The 24,701-nt window shown below is 40.2% G+C and overlaps 2 protein-coding genes across 3 annotated transcripts; one reads left to right on the top strand and one right to left on the bottom strand.

Moving 5' to 3' along the window:
* The first annotated feature begins 1,387 nt into the window (after positions 1 to 1,387).
* Positions 1,388 to 5,281, top strand: LOC140995254 (serine protease 23-like). The gene is made up of 2 exons (XM_073465230.1): positions 1,388 to 1,670; positions 2,796 to 5,281. Exons 1-2 carry the CDS (start codon positions 1,645 to 1,647, stop codon positions 3,979 to 3,981), a joined length of 1,212 nt encoding a protein of 403 aa, XP_073321331.1. The 5' UTR covers positions 1,388 to 1,644; the 3' UTR covers positions 3,982 to 5,281.
* Positions 5,282 to 5,345: 64 nt separating this feature from the next.
* Positions 5,346 to 20,603, bottom strand: tmem39a (transmembrane protein 39A). Of its 2 annotated transcripts, none has more exons than XM_073464682.1 (9): positions 20,334 to 20,603; positions 15,125 to 15,338; positions 13,898 to 14,120; positions 13,489 to 13,572; positions 13,194 to 13,348; positions 11,119 to 11,476; positions 10,781 to 10,968; positions 10,571 to 10,691; positions 5,346 to 9,412 (listed from the first exon to the last, which is right to left on the bottom strand). In XM_073464682.1, exons 2-9 carry the CDS (start codon positions 15,235 to 15,237, stop codon positions 9,173 to 9,175), a joined length of 1,482 nt encoding a protein of 493 aa, XP_073320783.1. In that variant the 5' UTR covers positions 15,238 to 15,338; positions 20,334 to 20,603; the 3' UTR covers positions 5,346 to 9,172. The 2 variants fall into 2 exon arrangements, with proteins under 2 accessions (XP_073320783.1, XP_073320785.1); XM_073464684.1 differs by having other exon boundaries at positions 13,898 to 14,114.
* Between the last annotated feature and the right edge of the window lie 4,098 nt (positions 20,604 to 24,701).

Genomic DNA, 24,701 nt, shown 5'->3' with positions numbered 1-24,701 from the left:
AGAGCTGCATGATGTGAAAGGAGCGAGGTTTTTGTTGTGAAATAAACAGCTTTCTACCAAGTGAACCATGTTTGTGACTATGCCAAGAAGAGTCATGAGGGCGAACCAACAGTGTGAAAGTTTGTTTAGGCAAAACAGTGATGTATGAGCGCTACGTAATTATTTAATGAGTAGTTTGATGGCGTTTGTGTGAGTGACACAAAGCGAGAGGGAAAGGAGAGAGAAGTAGGGGGGATCTGGTCGAGTCCCCCCAGATAAAGAATGAATGTGGGTCAGTGTTTGTGTGACGAGTAGGTCGAAGCATTCGCAATGTCGCAATTTTTTCTCTCAAACACAAACAAGCCCACACACAGAAACACACCCCTCCAGTTGCTTGTCCATCATCCTCTCTGCACTCGCACGTTTCCTTTCCCTACGACCTTGGTTTTGGACAGGCTGCACATGTCTCCGTCCAGCTGTTTTGGCCTGTCCTGTTCATAACAAAACGTCAAGTGGCTGTAAACTCTGAGCAGCCCCTCAGAGGATTATCCTCTGCAAGACTAAAGCAAAAATATTTTGATGAGACTGTATTTATGTAATGTATACCAAGCATAACTTAGTATCTGTACTAACTGTATCCTTTTCCTAATAAATAAATAAATAAATAAATAAGGGGTTCGTAAGTTGATGTAATCTAATGGTTAATAAATCAGTTACTTTTTCTTTATATATCAGTTAAGAACAACTTTTGGGGTGCCAGGTTGTGAAAAATCCTCCAGCAGGTTAAAGTTAAAGTTAAACCTCCAGCAGGACACTAAAAGCTCTTTAATTCAACAGACCCTCTGAAGGACCACTTATCTTCTGTAAACTCCTGCAGAGAATCTGGAACAAAATCTATTTCTCGAAAACACATTTCCTCGGTTAGTGCTAAAATAAGTTGTTAAAGCAGCCAATCAGTCATTTTGCATTTTGAAGTATTTGCGTTGACTCACTTAAAGATGTTTCACTATTGCTCAGACAAAGAAAGCAAACTAAATATGCAGTCTTGGTCACTGGGAACTTGCAATGTCATTGTTTCTGAAACAAAACAGTGAGGCCTTACTCATAAAAGGGAAATGATCATTAAATGCAGCCCTAATGAAATCTGAGTGATGAGCAATACCTAAAGTGCGTTGAAAATTGCAAATAGTTCTGAAACAAATGTATCAATTTTAATTAAAAAAAACAACTGTTGTGCATTTGATTCAGTCCTCATTAACCTTCCTGTTGAACCGCAGAGAGAGGAGTCGCCTGAAACCAACACGATGAGCACAGTAACCAGCAGCAGTGATGGGATGTGTCACATGACCGTGCTGGGATCAGATAGACTCACTGTGTGTATCCTCGTCGGCAGATGTGACAGTGTGAGCTCAGGCAGTCAGGAGACCTCCTCCTCCTCCTCCAGCAGCGCACGATGATCCAAACCATCAACTTTCGGACGACTCCAAACTGTGCATGCGGATTAAATAAAGCCGTCCGTTCCTGAGAGAAGAGCCGAGAGGTCTCTTTTTGCAGCAGGACTGTTCATCAGCTCTACTCCCATCGCGGGCTCTGCCTGTTCTGGTTTGAGGGGGTCTTCCCCTCAGTGTTCAACCAGCAGCTCACCTGCAGATACCAAATAAAACCATGCGCTCCCAGACTGCGCTCCCCCGGTAAGTCACCTCTTCATCACGTTTGTCTGTGCGTAATGGAGGATTTACAGAAGCTAGAGGAGTTTGAAAGCAGGGAAAAACGTGTTCAGGACAGGAGTTACATTTTAAAGATGCAGTGCTATGAAAATGAAAAGGATAGATAAACAATAGTTTATTTAGTAAAGGGTAGTTTTGGAGAAGAAGTTCAAACTCAGAATTTTAATATTTACAACATTAATGAGGTAATAATACAAACTCAGAAATATTTATTTTTTTCCATAACTGAATAAACAAGCTGTTCTCAGAGGAAAATAAGGTCCCCAGAACACTGTTTGAAGATGGCAGGGTCCGCCACATATAAACAAAGTAAAAATTGTGTTTGTATACTCAATCATGAAAACAAAGACAGTTTGTTTATTTAGTTTGTTCAGGCACAAAAAACAGTCAATGTAGATCTTTCTCTTCTGATAAAGTTACATAATGCACCTTTAAAGATAATTCCCCCTACTTTAAAGAAGCTAAACATGATGCAGATAAGATGCAGATACGCCATTCTAAAGATTTTATGAACATGATGCTTTATTTTTTATCTCTGCACTGGCTTCCTATGTCTCCTAATTAAAATATTGCCTGTTGAAGTCCAGACAGGGCTCTGTAGCAGGAGAAGTCTGGGGAAACGAAAGCATGACTGTGTTTAAGACACCAAACTTTGGCTTTAATCACCTATAACCCATTTACAAATAAGTAAAGTCCATATTCAGTGCAACAGAAATATTAAACAGCCACTCTTGCAGGCTCAAGGCCAATCCCTCAGGCCGCTTCAGGAATTTTCCATCAGAGCCTAGTAAGGCCTGATCTTTGCCCTGTCTGTCATGTTTGCAGCATTAAAAACAGTGGAAGTACACAGCTGCCAAATTCCAGCGCAGATAAAAAAAAAAAAAATTGAGTCGAAACGCTCTCCCTCAACTCTCATGCTTGTAAATCCATGATGCTGGATTTGGGAATGAGAGAGTTTTTTCAGGGGACCCAGACATCCGGTCACATTTAGCAGAGCCACTTGAGGTCTGCAGAAGTGTTGGTTCTGACAGTGGATGAGTCAAGCACTCCGATGAATCACATTTCATCTTTCTTTTTTTACATCCACAGGTTTACCTCCCTCCTGTTTCTCCTTATCCTTCCCCTTGTTTTCTCCTCCTCCTCTTCCCGACCTCAGTGGGTTCTCCAGCGTGTCCCTGTGGTCCTCCCACAGCAGACGGAGGTTCGACCAGCCCCTCACTTCCTGTCTCCGGCCCGCTTGGATGTCAGCTCGCCCTGTGACCCTGAATGCCACAAGAAAGCACCTCGCCCGAGCTACTGGGACCTGCGGCGTCTTCTGGCCTACGAGACACTTAACTCTGATGGCCAGCTTACCGAGACCGCCATTGGGATCTATGGCTACAACCCTACTTCAAACACCAGTCCGGCCGACTCCTCAGGGTCGTCTGGGCGGGCTGAGCGGTCACATGTCAGGAGAAAGCGCCAGATCTTCGGCCACGATGGGCGTTTTAGCATTGCTGGGCAGGACTTTCTGCTTAAATATCCGTTCTCAGTGTCCGTGAAACTGTCCACTGGGTGTTCTGGTACGCTGGTGGGGGACCGTCATGTTCTCACAGCAGCTCATTGTGTTCACGACGGTAAAAACTATGTGAAAGGAGCCCAGAAGCTTCGGGTTGGGTTTCTAAAACCCAAGCAACGAGAAACACAGTCGTCCTCCTTTTACCTTCACTCAAACTTCACCAACCATGTTAAAGGTGGCCCTGCTCCTTACGCCCCGCCAACCAACGACAAAATGAAGTTCCAGTGGATCAGAGCCAGGCGCACCCACGTCCCCAAGGGATGGATTAAAGGGAATGCTAATGACATTGGCATGGACTATGACTACGCACTGCTTGAACTCAAGAAACCCCACAAACGCCGCCACATGAAGTTAGGAGTGAGTCCCCCGGCTCAGAAGCTGCCCGGTCGACGAGTCCACTTCTCAGGATTCGATAACGACCGCCCAGGCCAGCTGGTGTATCGGTTCTGTCGAGCTGGAGAGGAGACATCAGACCTGCTGTACCAGCACTGTGACGCACAGCCAGGTGCCAGCGGATCAGGAGTCTACGCCCGGATGTGGGATGGGCGGCGCCGGCGTTGGGAGAGGAAGGTGATAGGTGTGTTTTCTGGGCACCAGTGGGTGGAGCGACAAGGGGCGTCTCAGGAATTTAACGTAGCGGTGAGAATCACGCCTCTCAAATATGCTCAGATCTGCTACTGGATAAAAGGAAACTTTGTGGACTGCCGAGAGGGGTGAGGAAGAGATGGAGACTGAGGACGAGACACCATAGTCCTACTACATCATCAAACATCATACTGCTATATTGGGGCCCCAAGAATCTTCACTTTTCACCCCACTACACAAAGCACTGATGTAACTAGAGCTGCAACGAATGATTATTTTAATTTTCGATTATTTTCTCGATTCATCAATTACTTCTTCGGTCTATAAAATGTAAAAAAAAAAAAAGGTAAATGTCAATCAGTGTTTCCCAGAGCCCAAGATAACGTCCTCAAATGTCTTGTTTTGTCCACAACCCAAAGATATTCAGTTTACTGTCATAGAGGAGGAAAGAAAACAGACAATATTCACATCAAAGAAGCTGGAATCTGATCCTTTTGACCTTTTTCTTAAAAAAAAATCTGAAACTTATTAAACGATCATCAAAATAGTTGGCGATTGTTGAGAAACAGTTGAGAACTAATCGAATCATTGTTGCAGCTTTAGATGTAACATCAATAAAAAAAGCTTTGCTGCCACTATAAGTGAAGTAAAAGGCAGACACAGATTCAATTATGACACTAAATTATGCAAGGAGGCGTTCATTTCATTTAGTTTTGCATCGTCACTCACATTTCAAAAGTATGAAAAGGCAACATTGGTGTTAGCTGGGGAAACGCCTCGTGGTTTGACAGAACAGAAGCAGGTTTATCTGCTTCTTGGAACATTTGTCCGGATAATAAAGTTATCTGGAAGATCATCAGATCTGGAACGTGGACTTATGAAGATGTTTTGGAACAAGGGGCCCTCAGATAACAAGGAGCAGGACGGTTCAAACTGTTTCACTATAGCCTTTTTATCGTGCTCATACTAAAGATTGCACTGTTAAAACTCTTGAAGTTTTTCTACTGAAACTCATTATTTTTGTGGATGAATGTACAAGTCAGCTACCAAAGGTGCCAACAGTTTATCATGTATCTCCTGTCACTGGACACACTACTTATCTACAAGCATAGTGTACTCTGCCAGCTAAATTAACAGTGTTTTGGAAAGAAAGATATTAAATGTTTGCAGACGACTCTTGCCACAGTTGCAGATTACATGTCATATGAAGCACATGCTGTTGAATGTTGTACTTTAATGTTTAGCTCCCTCTGGTGGCAAAAATCAAACATTGCAGGTGTCCTCAATGAACATTATGCAGACTTAGACTAGGCCTACATAAGCACTTTTTACTTTCTCCTCATTTAACATTTGTGAAAATGCATTATTTGTGTTTTAGAAACAGAAGACTGCGGCGATTTAATGAAATATATGCTTTGAAATAAGCAACTGCTTTCTCCCAGCTTTCTTCTCAGTCTGCTCATTCAACAGATCACACACACAGAGACAACACAATCTTTGTTTAAACACCATTTGTTTTATTTCAGATTTCAAAAAGCATTTTTTAGAAATGCTGTGGGGAAACTGAACACTGTAAAAAGCCGAAATATGAGGACCAGCTCCTATGACTTCTCCAGCACCGACACATTCATCAACAGGTTCAACCACGACTCTGAAACTGCATCCTGGGATATGGCACATACAAAACAAACTGCGACTCAAATTTGACAACTTTTATAATTATAGGGCAAACAGATCAACATCAATTACAAACTTGTCTTCCAATTTTATGGAGGCTAGAAGAAGATCAAGTACACTTCTGAAATCTGAAATCTTTCCAATTCTCGTTTCACCAAACCAAAGAAAGCAAACAACGTGTGTTATTTGAGACTTGGAATTCAAGTAAGAACTGACGAAGGAGGAGGATTTGCAGCAAACAATACGTCCATGAAAAAAAATTATTTTGGTGGATGTGCTCGAATGAAGGATGGTGCTCCCAACTACAAAAACATGCCAATTCAAGTCAGCAGCATTCAATTAAAAGTTATGCTACATTCAAGTGGAAAACGGCTGCAAACAAAACATAAGCACCAAGGAATTGATTTAAGGGCCGAGTTTGCAGACAAAGCAGAATAATGGGCACGTGTATGGTAGTTGTGATTCATCAAAGATTCCTCACACATCTGCTGAGGCACAGAGGAGCAGCGGCAATCCAGGTGTGCACACTGGTTCATCTCAAAAGTACTTTCCTCCACCTTGTTTACACTCAACCTGAAACTGAAATCAAAGCGGTCAAGGTGAAATTTGTACAGGAAATGTTAGCTGCACTGGATAGATTTTTTTGTTTCTAACCGAGATGACCCCGAAGTATCCAAGTGGCAGCCATGATGCAAGCTCGCCAAATTCTCTACATGCTCAGGAAAGGAGCTTCAATACTTCCATTCTTATCTACTTCAAGATAGTATACACACTGAACCATTAAGCAGATAATGCCGTACCACAACTTCTGGGGACCCAAGTGTGAGTACAGTCTGATTCTCTTAGCACCGTGGTTGTCTTTTTCTAAATCCTTACTTCTTCTCCTTCACATCTTTTCTTGACCTCATGACGATTTCCACCAAGGTCAAACAAAAAGGTTTAAGAAAAGACACTCTACCTAATTTTTTCGACTATCCAAATGCAGCCATTGATAATCAGATTTTCTTCTCCTACTAAAAGAGACTTTCAGTTCAAATTGTATTGATCTCTATCTGACAACAGCTGATCAGGTTGACAATAATCCTTGATACCGCCCCAAGAGGAACCTACTTGAGAGTAAGACGATGTTCAACAAGTGTGACTTAACAGAAAGGCAACAACATGCAAGGCAACCTGTGTGTAACACCATTCTGGTAACTGAGAATACATGAAATGGTAACAAGGTCTTCTTCACCCTTTGATTTTCATCGCCTGCTATTAAAACATCCTCTGCTGTCTAATCCGAATGGGAGCCTGATGATTGCAGTGGGAGAAGGGTTAGGTCCTGGGACGTACCACCATTAATCTTTATTATTGGCCACATTCGTTCTGTTATCTACATCCAATCCACAATGAGATGGACCCCGTGTGATGTGGTCGCCCATTGTGGTTTACGCATTCAGGCACCAAAATTGAATAAAATAAAAGTGAGTGGGTGACCTTTGAGAACACAAATGAATCATAGAAGATTTCAGCATGTCAAAGTGTGGTATGACATCAGTATGACTTTGTACTTAAATAATCACCTGGTACAGCAGCAGCCCTTCAAAGTAATCACAACCAGGGCAGGAATACTCTCTGTATGACAAGATAACAACACCCATCTGTTTTTGACATTTTAAGGTGTGCTTTGAGTTCAAGGGTAGAATCTCAATCCCTCCTCACTTGTTGACGCCCTGGTGTGCGTTTTCAAAGGCTGGTACTGTAACTCCCCTCCAGACAGCCAATGGTGAGAGACAAGCAGACACTCATAGTAAAAACACAGTAACAAAGTGAGTGAGGAAGAATACAGCATTCTTTGCAGAGGCAGTGGACGAGAGTACCTAAGGTGTTTTTCCTGCATGCTGATCTAAAGAGGTCAGTTTGTAGGAACATTTTTAAAAATCCCCTCTGAAGCTCTGCTTAAAGCGAAGTTCAAAATCTTGGGAAGTACACAATTTTCTTTCTGGCAGCGAGTTAGATGGGAAATTTGTGGCGATTTCATCAGCACATCAAATGTGAAGCTGAAGCATGCAGCTAATTAACTCATCTGGTAACAAGGGGAAACAGCAAGCCTGGCTCTGTCCAAACTAGGTTACAAAATCTGCCTACCAGCACTTTAAAGCTAACTAATTAGCATGTAATGACTCCTTTGTTTTTAAATTGATCAAACATTTTCTATTTTACGGGAGGAAATATACCATAAACCACATATGGAGTCTCTGTGGTTATGCATGTCTCTGGCAACGGCAGATAACCTCTGTAAAACTGTAAAATTGTTACACTGTTATTTTTGTTGGAATTAAACAAAGAAGACTTTGTGTGTTAATTAGTGAGTTTTAAAGATGCTGTAGGCAGTTGTTTTGAGCACTGATAGAACTAGGCTAGCTGTTTTCCTTTTCCAGTCTTTGTGCTAATGATAAAGGATAAGTTTTGTAGTCCTCAAAACATTTCTGGAGCTTCACAACTAAACAGTGATGCTGCATTTCCCTAAACATTAGAATTAGATGGGGACTTGTTTAAAAACATAAAAAAACAACTGAAAAATAAAAAATACATAAAAATAAAATGGATCCATACATCTTGTCCAATATAATTCAAATCTCCTGACTCCTGAAATCCCAAATACATTTGAAAATATGTTATTTACACCCTTTTTAAATCAGAAATATTACACTGTAGCTGCTGAGCTAAAATTAGCAGGTGCAGAGCTTGACTGTGCTTTGAGGGTGTAAATACTGTCTTCAATTGGATCTGGTAATCCGCTGTATGGCTGTATGGTGCCATTTTAATTTTTTTTATGATTCAAAACAAGGTCACTGAAGCTACTTCAGTTGCTTATGAGAATTCTTCTTGCCATTTTGCTGAGAAGCTCCAGAAAATGTTTTGTGCACTACAAAACTTCACCCAACTTTCCATCGGCATGAAGGTGAGGAGATAATGACTAAAAAGACATTTTGGGTGAACTTATCCTTTAAACTCCCTGTCTGCATGCTGTGGCCTCACATCTGATTATTCGCTATCTTCTCATTTAACTCTCAACCAGAAAGCAAACAGCACATTTCCAATAAACTGCTTTAAATTCCCCAGTGAAAATGTGCCTAGAGCAGTGACAGTGTTTGCGTACTGCTAACATTAACCCAAACATCTGTTTCACCGGTTCTAGTGCCTCAGGGCTGATGCAGAACAGCCCAATCAGGAGTCAGGATCTCAGGCACAACTCCTTCCACTGCTCTGAATTGCTCGTCTGGATAAATTGACTTTCAGAAGCCAAGTACGCTCTGTGATTGGCCACCTGCACTTAAAATATCTTTGGTGAAAGTCACCTCCTGGCATTCCCTGACCTCCCTGTCGCCTAGCAACAACATAACACAACATGCTAATGTCGTCAGCGTGGTAATGCCCGGCGTAACTCGAAATAGTATACAAAATAAAAATATTCTTTTAAATAGGTATATATAAACATTGCATTAAAAATAGAACCGTATCAAAACACGAACATGAGTTCACAGTCTGTCCCTTAACCTCCAAGCAAGAGCACTAAATCAACCCCCGATCTTTACCAGACCTTCACCCAGCTCCCCTCCACGTCCAGAGTTCGTAGGTGAGGTCTCACTGTGAAGAGCCTTTACTGCGACTTCAGCCCCAAACTGTTGGAGGACAGAGGGTATGAGTAGGCTTTGCCCAGCACTATGCGGTCTCGGAGCAGTTTAAAAAGGACATAATAGTTGCAGCAGAGAATAAGGCCCAGAGACAAGGTGTGGTTCCAGCGCTCAGAGCGCAGCAGAGAGTATAACTGGTACAAAACCACACTGGACTCGATCCAGATCAGCAGGTTCAGGATCCGCAATGGCTTGTGGAAGAGGAACTGAAGAGAAGATCAGAAAAGAAAATCATGTCAAAGATACAGATATGTGATATGCAGGGGGTGGACATAATAAAATGGACACCTGTACTATGTAAAACACGGCAAGCTTTATAGAGCCAGTCACTGTATTCATGATGAACATGATGGACTAAACCTCAGAATCTGGTCTGGAGACGCAGACAGTCAGCAATTATTCTTATTGATTCAACAGACACAGATCTGCTCACATCAAATTTGACCTGAACTGATTATTTTTGATAAATAAGTTAATCAGTTGATCGACAGAAAATTATACAGCAACTATTTCAACAGCTAATCAATTGTTTAAGTATTTTTTAAGCAAAAAACAACAAGACTGGGATTGAAATGTTAACCACTTCATGACATTTACGGACTGAACGATTCATTTAAGAAGAGAAATAATCATTAGTTGCAGCCGTACATTAAACAGGCTTGCTGGTCAATGTGTACCTTTAAACTAACTGCTATTTATTGCAGACCATATTAAGTAAAACTTAATTAGCAATTATCAAACTATCTTCAAGCTAGTGTTTGACCTGTTGTGCTGCTTGTTCTTCTCTACTTTTTTCTGCTATTTCTTTACAAAATCCCACCAGAATATGACTGACTGAGCCATTTGAAGCAACACATTGCTCTTATTGATTATTGTGGTGTTGACATGATCAATATGTCACATGGGAGAGCTAGAGTTTTCTGAGAATAAAAGGATTTAACAGTTATTCCAGTGATACTTGGTTCATTTTCTCTTCCCTCCGCCATTTTGAATTTATGATGCTCGTGATGATCTCAAAATGAAAAGAGATATAGGGACAGTAATATTATTGAATTGTGGGTCTGCCACTTGGTGGTTGGGACATGGCACTCCAGCTTAAATGGTAAATAAGGTCTTCAAAATATCTGTCCACTGCAGTTGACACCATGCATGAAAGGATTAACATGTGGCTGTGTGATAAAAGTATAATTCTGCTGACGTTAACAAGAATGGCCTTTCACATGTGTGACAGCAGATTTTTCCACTTATATGCTTCAGCTCAAACACCTCAAGGCTGTGTTCTGCACTGTAATAATGTTCTTACTATTGTGAAAAATGTACAGGCTACACCCAAAGTCAATATAACATGAAGCAGAGGTACTCACATAAAACCTTGCATGAGAGACATCAGAGGGCAGAGCAACATTATAGGGCCCAACTGCCTTATAAAGAGATCGACTGTGTCGTACCAACACCCCCTGAGGCCAAATGGTACTTTCTGACCACCTGCAAAATATATCAACACCACAGTTACACACAAATCATTAACAGAGTAATTTTAAAACCTCTGTGTGTGTACAGAAAGATCCACTCACACATGCTGAGGTGCATTGCTGTATGAGCCGTGCTCCAGTTTCTGCCAGCGGCCCAGGTGAGCTGCCGAGCGATGAAGCAGGTCACAGTAGCTGGGGGGCAGCAGCTGACTCATCAGCATCACAAACGCATTGATCCACACCATGATCAGATGCTCACATGACCAGCGCATGTCATAGTACTGGGTGCTCTACGGAGACAAAGTACATAATTAGAGACAGATAAACTCAAGAATACAGGCAAGATTGTAGGAAACTTGTACTGAAGGGCTGGTGGAGCATGAAAGCAACCTCAACAATAAAATCTTAAAGGAGAAGAACCACAAGTGGCCGATACCAACCTTGACAAAGCAGAGAGGCAGGAAGGCGACGTAGTAAGCACTGAACAGGGAGTTGAACAGCACTTCCTTGATTCGCCGGTTGAAATCACTCTTCAGCTCCTCCACCTCTGCTCGAATCAACTCCGGCGTGTGCGAGTGTGTGTGTGGTGGACAGGTGTGAATAGGCATGTGTGGGGGGCTGGAAAACTGCTCTCTGAGGTTTTCTCGCAACAGGAAGAGGAAGTCACGTGGGCGAAAGAACGGGGTCTCCGTTAGTTCAGTCTGCTGGTGGTCGGCTGGGTAATCACAGTCAGATGGTGCCGTTTGGCTTTTCCCCCCCTCCTGATGGAAACAGCAGAGCGGGACGTACACACCAAATCTGGCATGGGAGGGAGAGAGGGAGGGAGGTGTGTGGACAAGGACAAAAGAACAGAGCAGCGAGTTTTAGTTTCAAATGATGGTTGAAAAGGAGATGTATAATGTGAAAACATCATGCATATTTAAAATGGTGAGACACTTTACGGGAGGGTCCACAACTTCTATTGTCATTAGCAAACACGAAAACAACCAGACGTTCCATGCTCACAGATTAACATCTCTATTGATCGTTTGTTTTGAAAATCAGATTCATATCTCGAAAGAGAATTTATTTGTTTTTTTCATGTGATAAATTTTGTTTTTTCTTCCAGACGCAATTTAATTTTCTATGTATAAAAAGTTTAGTTTTTTTTGTTTTGTTTTTAGTCTTTTCTTTTAGACTTGGATGCTGCCGCAACTAGAAAAACTGGTATCACATAACTTCTCTCTTGTGAATTTTTTATGTTCTTTGTGTTAAGTTTGTTGTTTGTTCCTTCATGTGGAACTTTTTATGCTGCTTTCTTGGCCAGGGCTCCCTTGTAAAAGAGATTTTGAATCTCCATGGGATTATTCCTGGTAAAATAAAGGTAAAATAAAAATAATTAAATAAAATTATAATTCGCTGACTTTAGTTCTGATTTTAATTCAACAGAGATAACTTGGGTCAGGTGTTATTATGACAATTGTGGTTCATGTGCATCAAGAAGATTTCACATGTAGGATGGCAAAATAGATTTCAACCAGACACCAATTTGGCTCCAACCCATAAATGTGTATGAGTTAAAGCATCAATATCCTATACTCATAAAAGCATGGACGTAGTCTCTGTGACGTTATCCATACGTTTTGAAAGAGCCATTGTGTGGTGGCTCCAGGGGTGATATTTAATTATGACCTGTCAAGAGACTGCAGATGTAAATTAGCTCCAAGCTAACTCTGGTACAATGCATCAAATGGCAACATTGATTGTTTAATATTGTACATGGTCCCTTTACAAATAAAGATGAATTAAATTGAATTGAATCATCAACTTGAAAGTGCCTGTCTCCACCAAATAATGGGCAAACAGGTGGAGCACCAAAGCGGCGACACCCTCAGTTATGCATAACTTTAAGCCTTAATATTTTTTAAAAGAGAGAGTAAGATAAAAAATCCCCCCTCATACAGTTGTCATGAATGGGGAAATTAGCTATAGACACCAGAACTCTTCTTCTTACCAGACTGTAAACAAGTTTATTTCTGCTGTAAAGTTGAGCATTTTAATATGGGGGTCTTATGGAGATCGAATCCCTTTAGGAGCATTTGAGGAACTGCAGTTTTTGGAATTTTTGTTTTGGCTTCATTTTTCAGCTCCGAAGGTTGCAGCTTGGTCACTGTGCTTCAAATAAATTGCTTATTTGATTGCCAAACAACCAACCAAACCCTACATCTGTACAACAGTGGAAGACGGGGCAAGAAATTCCGTATCTTTTCAAAAACAACAATTTGCCATCGCTGCAAAAAAATGAAGTAGCAGAGGTGAGAAAATAAGCAGAGGCTGAACTTCACACAACTCCTTCAGCTTATGTTTGAACAACTACGTCTATATTTATTCCCATTTGTATGATTCATTACATCTTACTCTTTAGGCCTTTTGTCCCTTCAACAGGTATAAATACAGTTGCTTTCGTCGGATGACAGCTTGTTTAAGCACATCCTGGCCTTTAGAGGGTGGGGGATGGCGGTTAAGAAAAACTCACGGGTATCCCAGGAAGAGCAGGTTGAGCACAGAGTGGTTCTTGCAGAGGTTGACCAGCGTCCAGCAGAGAACCCAGCCACACATGGTAAGCAGGCTGAGCCGAGCTGCAATCAGAACCACGTAGCGGAGCAGTGATCCACCGCTGCTCTGAGACACCTTGGCAAGACAGAGGATAGAATTAACTCAGAGCTTCCAGAGATACTGTGGCACCGACTCTGCCCTGAGTGAGGTTTGATTACCACAGTCATATGTGGACTGAAGTCTGTTAGCTGAGTGGATACAGGTTGTGTGTTTACCTCTGAAACTATCGTCCAAACAAGCCTCCTGGCCAACATGACTGTGATGAAAATAGCCAAGTGGTAGTCCATTAGATGAAAGTTCTGCAGGAGCAAAGCAGATTTTTTTTGTTTTATCTTTCATCATCAATTGTCCATGAAGACATTTTTAAATTGTACATATTAAACTAAGATATGAACCTGCCTAATAAAAACCTGTTATGTTCCCAAAAAAAAAAAGAAATCAGTGTATAGAATATTTTTCTAAAAATAAAAACTACATAGAAAGTGAAGAAAAAGCAACTGATTTTGCAGCAGTAAAAAACAAAAATGAAAACAAATAGTTAAGTTACAGTTCATAGGTATTAAGAAAGACAAGGCAGTGATTTCAAGTTGCCAGAAACAACATAGCTAGTGTGGGAGTTCTTACAAGCGAGGTAGAAGCAGCAGGGTGGCTGTATGGGTACCACCAGACCGTCCTGTAGATGTTGATGTACTGGACAAACAAGGCCACCAGCAAGTAGAGAAAGAGCAGGAACTCAAACAGCAGGCTGCTATCCAACGGCAGCTCAGGGATCCTCGAGTGGCGGACAGGCTCTGGAGTGATGAGGGCCGAGAGAGGGGGTGCAGAAAGACCCACCGAGTTACTGCTCCTAAGAGAAGATGTAGTTAATACTAATCTCAGACAGATGTATCTATGATGCAGAGAGTGTTTACAACAATGTGTCACATCACACCTTCTGCAAGTTAAAATAACAGATACATTTACATAATAACAGTTTCTACTTCTCCAGCACTGTAAATTAATGTACTTTAATGAGCTCTTATAGTCAAAGGATGTTAGAATTAAAGCTACAACTACAGATAGTAATTATTTTTTCATTATCAGTCAGCCAACTCACATGGAAATGATTAATATGTGAATGCTGAACCTGTGTAGGTGATGTCTGCTGTTTCCTCCTAACTCCCCACGAGGAAATGCCTAGCTCAGCTTGGCAGGGAGGGGGAGGGAAAACACTAACATCCCCCATAGGTGAGGATGAGTTGGAGCCTGCAGGTGGATGCTGGTGTGTAAGTGGAGCTTTTGAAATACTGAATGAACAGCAGCAGAGAAGCCACTGATGGCTAAAGTGGACTGTCGTTTTTAAACATTAGCATTAGATATTTGCAATGAGGGAAGTTAACCCTTTCAGTGTTGCGGCAGACTCAAGTTAGCTGCATAAACCAGCCTGCAGGTTTGACCTTATTCGTTTTTGAAATTTAAATGTCAAACAATTTTGAAAAAAGCTCAATTATAGTCTAAGGTGACATCTTCAAAAGGCTTGTTTTGAGGGACTCAAAGATGGTTTATAATGGTAAAAATGAAGACACTTACACTTAGATCACTTATTAAAATATTGTCGATTAAATTTCCTTTTCTTAGATTAATCAACTAATCATTTAGCTCTTGCAAGAATTACCAAAACTAAAATGAGTTAAGACTACTTTATTTAATTAATACAGTTTTTGAAACAATTTCAAACAAAGTGGACAACAAAGAGGATTAAAGCCTCACTGTCGCACGCTCTACAGTGTTAAATAGAGGGTTGGTCTACAGACTGTTCAGATAAATTGTGTGTCGTTATCAAAAATCATTTTAATTCATCGGTGTGCTCACCTGTTCCTGAGTCCTGTACCATTGCCAAGGTTGCCTCCAACCAGAGTCTGCAGGGACGGCAGAGCAGAGCGACTTAGCTGCTGTCTGCTGGGACCCCTGCGACCTCCTGGCATGGTCGCCAGTTACCGTGGCAACCACGCACGCCGCCCACCAACCAACAGCCGCTGGGACTTCCCTCGTTCTCCTCAGTGAGCCACCGTGTACAGCCAGGCCACTGCAGAGGAAACCAAAAGACAAGACAGAGTCAGAACGAGAAAAGTAAAGATTAGATCAGGGAAATAAAAACAAACAAACCTGAGGCTCGATCAACATTTACAAAACATTTCGAGACCAGATCAGTCCCAAGGTATTTACTTTACATGGCAAATAAGTAAACAGTAGTGATGTTCATAAGGCAAGGATTATAAGAGCACTGGTCCAGTTTTTATATAAGCTGGTTCTTATTATTTTATTTCTTATCTTTTATTTTATTTAGTCGGCAAGGTCCCATTAAGATGCAAAACCTCTTCCAGAGTTTATTTGTTGATCAGCAAAATTGCTTCAAAATTTAAAATTGATTTGATGTCTGAAAGGGGAAATTACTGAACTACAGTACTACTGTGCTTTAAGTTAACCATCTGCTTGAAATAATTAACATGTTCCATCATCGCTGCTGTTGACAAAAGATAAAGCCAAACAGATTTTTATTGCGTTGTGTAATTTGTGTCTTTGAAAAAGCCACAGCACCTGTGAGACAGCCTTATGTGAATCTGCTGCATATTTAAAAATGTAAACACCTTAATGTTTATTCACAAGAGGTTTAAAGAAGCAAACTGATGTCAACATTGTCGGACTCAACACCAAACCACTTCTCGTTTGGCACCGCTTCCATCAGTCCTTATCAAACCTACTTTGGTTGACGGACATGACATGTTATCATGACATAAACCATGTCAGACAGTGGTACATCTCAACCCTCTCAAACCTGACAGGGTTTTCCCCAGGAAATTACTTATCAGGGGTGGTGAGCCATCCATATCCTGACGCATCTTGTTTCATGATCAATTTGGTGACTGCCAAAAACAACACACACTCATTTAATACACGGTGCTGGTTGTGTGAAATGTTAATATTTGATTTTGTAAATGAAGATTTATTTACGATGTTAGAAGAGGTTGTGTTTATTTCAATATTTTACAACACTTGCTGGATTTCTTAGCCATATATGACAGAATTTCATTGGGTTTTGGAGTGTTGGTCGGACAGAACAAGTTTTTGTTTGGTTTTGTTGGTTTGATTAACTGCCATCTTTCAGTGAATCGTTTCATTTATTTTATTAGACAAAATGTCAAACATATGCATTTTCCAGCTTCTTCTCTGCTTTTTTGTTGTCACTTATGATAGTAAATGAAGAGTTTTTGGATTTCACAATTTTTGTAATAAACTAAACGATTAAACGTGAAAATAATTGGCAGATTAACTGATAATGAAAACAACAGTTAGTTGCAGCCCTAATTTTAAGGGAGTGGTTTGAAGAAGTGGGCGAGCTGATGATTTTAGATCATGATCACTCTTGAAGGCATCCAAAATCAACTTTTCAAGTGAATTGTAGAGATCCAGTATTAAATGTCCTCTTACTTCTGTTTCCAAATTTCACATAACCTCATTGACAAGCAGGTCGGTGACATGAATAAACCAATAGAGTGATATAGCAAACTTACCGATTTATTAGTTGGCCGATATTGGCCTATTACAGTAATATTATATTGGATAATATAATAATAAAGAGACAGATGCTTGGATATTTTATAATTATTTAATTTCCAGAGAAGTTTACTCTTCCAGTAATCTGTCATTTTGGACAATAAAGTTTATTCTTAAACTGTAAAATATCCTGCATTCATTTCATATCTTTGTCATAAGTGTTTGATAACCACATTTAAGTTGCAAAAAATGTGTGTTTATCGTCCGATAAAGCAGACATTTTTACTTCCTAATGTCAGTATCGACATTGGCACCTTAAATCAAGTATTGGTTGGGCTCTAATGCTGACTGGACAAATTAATTCATGTGTCTCATCCTTTGGTGATGTATTGTAAATGATGCAAGGTAAATTACCGCTAGCAGCGTAGCAGTGAAGGAGCTTGTGCCAGAAAAGAACGACCGTTGATGCAATATTCTGTTTTAATGGTACAAATGGAGAAATGGAAATGGCGGGCTGTTTAATTGGTTTGCATTTTACAGAGAAGCGTTTCTAACATTTAGTCTAACCACACCGATATAAATCGGGTGGACAAAACACCCCACTCAGTATAATGCATTAAAGCTTTACCACTACAGCCTCTAAATGATCATACAGTTGAATCAACATCTCTTCAAAACAGTTTTGACATACACTAAACATTATAAACTCCATGAAGACAGGATTTATTGCAGGACTGTTAAATCAGACTGCGTTTATTTTAGCTCAATGTTCTTAATAAACTGGAAAGTGAGTGAGAAGAAACTGAAGTAGTTAACTTTTCCCCTGAGGTTTCACTTGAGACAGTGTACCAGACCAGAGAACCATCCTGAAGCCTTCCTGGTGGCATCACTCCTGGCCAATGTCAAACCATTTCTTAACAAAGCAAACAAACTACTACTACCCAGAGTATCAGGCCTGTGTATTTGCAGTCTGCCTGCTTAAGGCCACAGTGAGGTCCTGGAAGTGTTTAAAGTACAATTTCCAAGTGTATGTCCACGTCAAATAACTGACCAAGTCAAATACTGAAACTGCCAACACTACCTGGGGAATATAGCTCAGCCACTCCTTGGTATTATCAATAAATGTTAATAATGGGCCTTCACAGCTCACATTTAACCTCATCATTAATGTCACCAATGGCTCTTCAGGTATGCCAGTGAACTACAACAAAAATAATACTGACACACCTAAATAAAAGACCATTAAGTACAGATACTTACAAGAAGACTCTAGTAAAAGTAGAGGTACCGATTCAACTTCTTTACTTATGTAATGTATCCCTCTGAAGGACATTTCTGTGCAAAGCTAACTGAACCTCACATCATATTAATTTAATTCAAAGACTATTAAACTTAAAGGTAGAATCAGTCCAAGCTGATCGTAAATGCACCAGTAAGATAGTTGATTGTTCAGTCTCACTCCCAGATGGTCAAATACTGACATTTTAGTTTGTTAAGGCATTGAGAATGAAATGTGTAGAAATGTAGGGAGTAAAAGTAAAAAGTTGCCAGAAAAATAAATACTTAAGTACAGATACTGGTAACAAAGTATCTGTGCTATGTTACTTCCAACCTCTGGTTTTTAAGCAGAAATGTCGACAATTCTCTCGTTATTGAGGATTTGCTCTTTATGTGATAGTAAACAGGACATTTGTTGTCTCCTGGACAATGGTGGACATTTATTTCACCATTTTCTGTCCATTTAATGAAAAATTTACAATGAAAATAATTCAAGACATTCAATTAAGTCCCATCTGAACTAGGGTTGCAACGTTATGTCATGGTATTACACAATAATATTAATTATTATTATTATTATAGTTACAATAACCCTTGAATGGATGAAAACAGGAGGGTTTTTTGGGATGCTTTATTATAGTTTTACAAATGATTATATCCTGACAGACATGAAAATTGATATAAACCTTTTTAATAACACTAATATCATAGAAATCAATACCACAGATATGCAAGTACACATAGTATAATAACCATTTATTTTCATACAATGTTAAACCTTGAAACCAGTATACATCTGATAACTGGTCAATATGATTAAGATAAATATGATTGATAAAAAAATAAAAATAGTAGATTTATATGTTTGATAAGGATCGTATATCAGTAATGAAGTTATATTTCATAGTAGCAAAATGTATCATTTGCATTTAACCACACATATTGTTGTTACCTTGCACTGTTTATTTTCATTAACCTCACGGTTTATTACACCTTTTAGCACTGTGAATTATGACTGTCCTTAGTATGAACTGTTGGACTTGGGGGGGGGGGAGTGTTTGTGCACAGTAGCACTCTGTGCTCCCCGGACACATGTCGGCTGTTGTGGGTACATCCAAGGCTGTCTGGCCAGCTGGATATTGTTTTGGGAAAATTAAATAGAGTATAAATTTAGACCATAAGGGAAGTCATTGAATGACTTATGGAGAAGGGGTGGGTTTAATAAATGTATACGTCTTCTCACTCCTTTTCAAATATCTAAACATAGTCATCGAGTGTTTGACAATTTCTTTTGCTTTATACTTTTCATTGTTTGTAAATATTTTTTTTTTTTCCATCTGTCCGCTATTCTTTTAGACCATTTTATTTTATTATTCTTGTTCTTTACGTATTGGAAATAAACATTTCCATATCATTACTCTCATCTGAACTAGTGTAGCTGTAACTAAAACCCATAACATTTGGTATCATCTCTTCTCATCACTGTTCAGTGGGTCTAAAAAATAAAATAAAAGTAGTCTCGCCCCAGTTCATCAGCCAGTAACAGGCTCCTAAAGCGGAACACAAACCTGAGGCAGATAACATCCAGCCCCTGTGTATATCAGCATTTCCTTTCTACAGATAAGACTTGATGGAGATGATACTACAGCATGCTCTGTAGACAGTGTGTAGCCCCAATATTAAATATCAAAGTTGAATCTTCAACAGGAAACAGCCGTTAACACAACCACACACACTCACACTCACACACACACACACACACACACTTTGAGTTGAAAGTCAAGAGTGAAAACAGGAACTGTGAGATCGAGAAATTAACTAGAGTGGAGGGATTGCAGGATGGTATTTTGCCATTTTGTGGAAGTGCAACACGTTTCTGGTTTTCACCTCACCACAAGTGCTTTAAAAGCGTGACAAAAAGCGACCGAGCAGCGGGAGAAAGGTGTTTGAACACGAAGCTGTGTTGAGCTGGTGTGTTTGTTGGACTGCACTGACTTTTCTTCAGGGAACACTTTGTTAAGAGGTGTTTTTTTTTGTTGTTGTTGCAGAGACCTGCTAAGACATGTACTGAAGCTGCCTGTCTCAGTCATGACATCAGGCAGCGTTGTCATTTTGTCCACCACGGAAACTTTGAGCACACTTTAGCAAAGACGTTAAAAATAGACAGATTGAAGCTCGTAGCTAGCTCTTAGCTTGCAGAATCAACGCTAGGGAGTTTAAAAAGCTCTGTAAAGCCACGACTACTCACACAACATCGACAGCATACGGTGGGGTGAGCTGAACGAGGATGCATCAGTCAGTTGTGTGGCTTCCAGCCTGACGAGTCCAGACAGCACCGAGCATTTCTCCGCCTTCCAGCCTCAATATACCCGACTGCACTGCTGTGGCGAGGAGCTACGACGGCACCGGTGATGCTGGAGGGTCGCTTTCTCTCCGGTTGTAAACATAAAACGGCTTTGAAAGTTAGCTCTGGGCTTCACGAGCAACAGTGTAAATGCGTTGCACAGAGACCGACGTGGCAAACCCGCACCTCCTCTCAGTGCAACGTCATCAGAGCGCGACTTAAACAAGACTGCACTGCACAGTCGCAGTTTGACAAAACACACGGCTGGTCTGGAGTCAGTGCTGCTCACATACTTTCGATTTTTGTTAATGGTTATGTATTTATTATCAGTGACATGTATCGGCGTCTTTCAGCTAGCATTTTTCCAATTAAAGAAATAGCCAACGTAGCATTTTTTTTTCTCACAACTTGACACTGGAAGTTAAGCTTATTTGTTTATTAGGTACATCCATGAATGTATTAAAGGGAAATCCACCACTTTTACAGGTCTTTGGGAGTACCTCTGCATTATAAGCAAAGGTAGTGTAAAGCATTTTGTGGCTCCAGAGTAAGCTGCTTGAGTCTGATAAAGTGTTATGTACATCTTGCATTTGCTGTGCATTTCTCTTTGTTATAATTTGTTGTGTACTGCTCTCACACTCAACTTTAAAACATGGTTCTCTTCATTTTAAACTGGGCTACTGATTATCTTTTCTTCTCTGAGGACTGCAGTCTGTCTATACATTATTCAATTAACACTCTGCCAAACCTCCAAAGTTAGGTGCACCAGTGAAACCAGTTAAAAAAGTTAGTCTTGAGCCCTGATTGGCAACTATTTTGGTTATTGATTCATAGTTTTTAACTGAGCCGTACACACAGTCTTAACTGAAGTAGAAGTACAGATTCAACTTCTTTACTCCAGTCAGTGTAAGAAAGTATCCCTCTGAGGGACATTTCCGGCCATTTCTGTGCAAAGCCAACTGAAACTCACGTCACATTAATATAATTCAAAGACTATGAAACTTAAAGGTAGAATCAGCTGCTCATAAACACAGCAGAAAGATAGCTGATTGCTGAGTCTTATTCCCAGGACATCAAAGATTGAGATTTTGGGTTGGTAAATTATTGTAAATATTCCCCTCAAATGCATCCAAACTAAAGTAACAAGCCTGTTTTGAATATGCAAGAAGTAGGAAGTACAGATACAGCCTCTAGTGATGGCACTCAGTAGCCAAGTTGCATTGTGGGTATTTTAGGTGGCAGGTGTTGAAAAGGAAGAAGAACATGTGGATTAAAAAAGGTGATTTCTCTGGTTCTGCTGTATCAGCTCTGATCATTTGTTTTTAAACTGTCCATACAATGCTGGAGTAGTGGACTGCTTTTTAAAACCTGGCGCCTACATTACCCACAATGCAACTTAGCTACTAAGTGACATCGCTGGAAGCATTTTATCAGAATTCATGCAGCTTCCTCTGGATCCACAAAAGGCTTTATACTACTTTTTTAGCATATGAAGTAGTACTTACCACCAGGGCCGTAGCCAGGATTTTAGATCCTGCCCCCAACCCCCACCCATACATTGAGAACATTTTGAAGACTATAGTATAAATCTGTGCATTTCTCTGCATTTTGACAGGACCAATAATTTGGGCTTGCACAAATACACAGCGGTGGGAATCAGGTAATACAACTAATATACAGTAAGAACTACTATACAACAATAAATTCTGAACTTCCCATTATCACAGTCTCATTACAGTCCAGGCCTTTCTAAAAGTTTTATTAAATAAAACATTTAAACAATCTGAATGTATTACATACATAAAAAAAAATTATTCATTGAATTACTTTCATATAATCTAGCTTTGTGGATGTATCGTGTGGCTTACATAGAGAAGATCCCTCAGTTAATACGCTACAGAGAAGTGCGTCTCCTGCTTCTTTAAAAAGGAGGAACTGCAAAAAAAACCTAATATTCTACAACGACTCTGAAACTCAGAGCTCACGTGTCCTAAATGACTCTGTCAGGACACACCCACACATAGTTTAAAAGCCTGCAAACTCCCCTCCAGTTAGTTAGAACAAGATTTGCTAACTTAAATTAGCTTGCCCTTTGTTTCAGTGAGTGATTTTAACTCTGTCCAGTAGTCATTAGAAATTCCTGGTTAGTCACTTTTAATGCGTACACGTAACGTGCATTTATATTGTCTGATAAAGCTACAATATTCATTGTGAATTATTGTAAACACATAAGTTGGTTACTTCGGTAAGGAAGTGAACTACCGCTACCTCTGAATCTGTGTGCCTGACATCAGGGTACAGTCGAGGCCTTGTACAAGCTACTGGCACGGCAAGTTTATGTAACTCTACAATATCTCCATGATGGAAGCTTACTAAAGTACGTAGTTTTAACCCTTATTGACCGTAGTTTGGTAATTTATTAGCAAATAAATGCCGTGGCATCAGACGCTAAATTATATTTCCCTGCACCTTGTGGACTGTAATGCACTTAGTCCTCAAAGCCTGTCACAATATTTTGTGTTGTCTATAGATTGTAAATGTTTTCCTGCATGAGGATAAGACTTGTATATATAGTATATAAGTATATTGTATATAAGAACATGTATATCATGGCAGTCTTGAGCTCCAATGATTTCTACAACTCTAATTTTTCTGTGATGAAATGAGTGGAACACATTCTACTTTTTGACAAAAAACATTCATGAAGTTTGGTTCAGTAATGAATTCATTATAGGTCTTCTGAAAATGTGACCAGATCTGCTGGGTCAGAAATACAATACAGTGATTCTAATATTTGGTTAAATGTCTCTTGGTCATTTTCCCTTCAATTAGGTGCTTTTGATAGCCATCCACAAGCTTCTGGTAGTCTTCTGACTGAATTTTTAACCACTCCTCTTGACAGACTCAGTGAAGTTCAACTAAATTTGTGGGCTTCCTGGCACAGACTTGTTTCATCAGCACAGTCCACATGTTCTTGATGGGGTTCAAGTCAGGACTTGGGAAGGCCATTCCAAAACCTCAATTCTAGCCTGACTGATCCATTCCTTTACCATTTTTGATGTGTGTTTGGGATCATTGTCCTGTTGGTACACCCAACTGCACCCAAGACCCAATATTCTGGCTGATGACTTTAGGTTTTCCTGAAGAATTTGGAAATAATCCTCCTTCTTCATGCAGCAGATCCTCTGGCAGCAAAACAGCCCCACAGCATAATACTACCACCACCACCATGCTTGACGGTAGGCATGGTGTTCTTGGGGTGAAAGGCCTCACCTTCTCGCCTCTAAACATATTGCTGGTCATTGTGGCCAAACAACTCAATTTGTGTTTCATCAGACCACAGAGTTTTCCTTCAGAAGGTTTTTCTTTGTCCATGTTTCAGCAGCAAACTTCAGTCGAGCTTTCAGGTGCCGCATCTGAATCAAGGGCTTCTTTCTTGCACAGCAGCCTCTCAGCCCATGGTTTTAGGTTGACTCTGGGCCAACCAACTCTGGACCAATATTCTCTCAGCAGCAGGTAGGGCTGGGAAATTAAGCGATCTCGAATTGACATTGCGATCAAAATTATGTCGATTTCGGTGATAAGCCTCGTTCATTTTTACTCGAAATGGATCTAACAGCCTATCACTTGGCAAAAATAAACGACGATGTAATCACACAGTTTGGCCACTACAAAAACTGGCTTCAAAGCCTGGCGCTATTCATGGGGGCTTGATCTCGTGAATGAGGCCAGCCATCTTCTTTACAGAGGAAGTTCCGGTCAAGCCAACAGTGTAAAATGCTCCTCCTCTTCTTTGTCGGTTTTACCGGCTGACTGAAAACCACACTGCTTTCCATTGTATGGGAGTATATAACATCATGCTCTTCACTGATGGGTGAGAACGGGAAGTGCAGCTCCAAAAAGTAGAAAATCAATTAGTGGCAGCCAATGTAGATATTGTGGTGGACTTCCATTAATAAATTAATGTGTGAGAAACACTGCATGATCAATATTACTTTATTTTATTGTACAGGTGTACTTAAATATGCCAGGACTGTCGCAATCCACTTTTTTGTCTAGGTTGTATAAACATTTGAGATGATCAAATTATATATCGTGATAAATATCGTTATCGATCAATATGGGGGGAAAAAAAATCACGATTATATTTTTTGCCACATCGCCCAGTCCTAGCAGCAGGTGATAGTTTGCGTTTTCTTCCTGATGGTGGCAGTGACACAACCGTGCCATGCACTTTATACTTACAAACAATTGTTTGCACAGTCAGTCTTG

This window comes from Pagrus major, chromosome 4 (genome assembly GCF_040436345.1).
Source record: "Pagrus major chromosome 4, Pma_NU_1.0".
Taxonomy (NCBI): Eukaryota; Metazoa; Chordata; class Actinopteri; order Spariformes; family Sparidae; genus Pagrus; species Pagrus major.
This window is presented reverse-complemented; position numbering and strand designations above follow the sequence as displayed.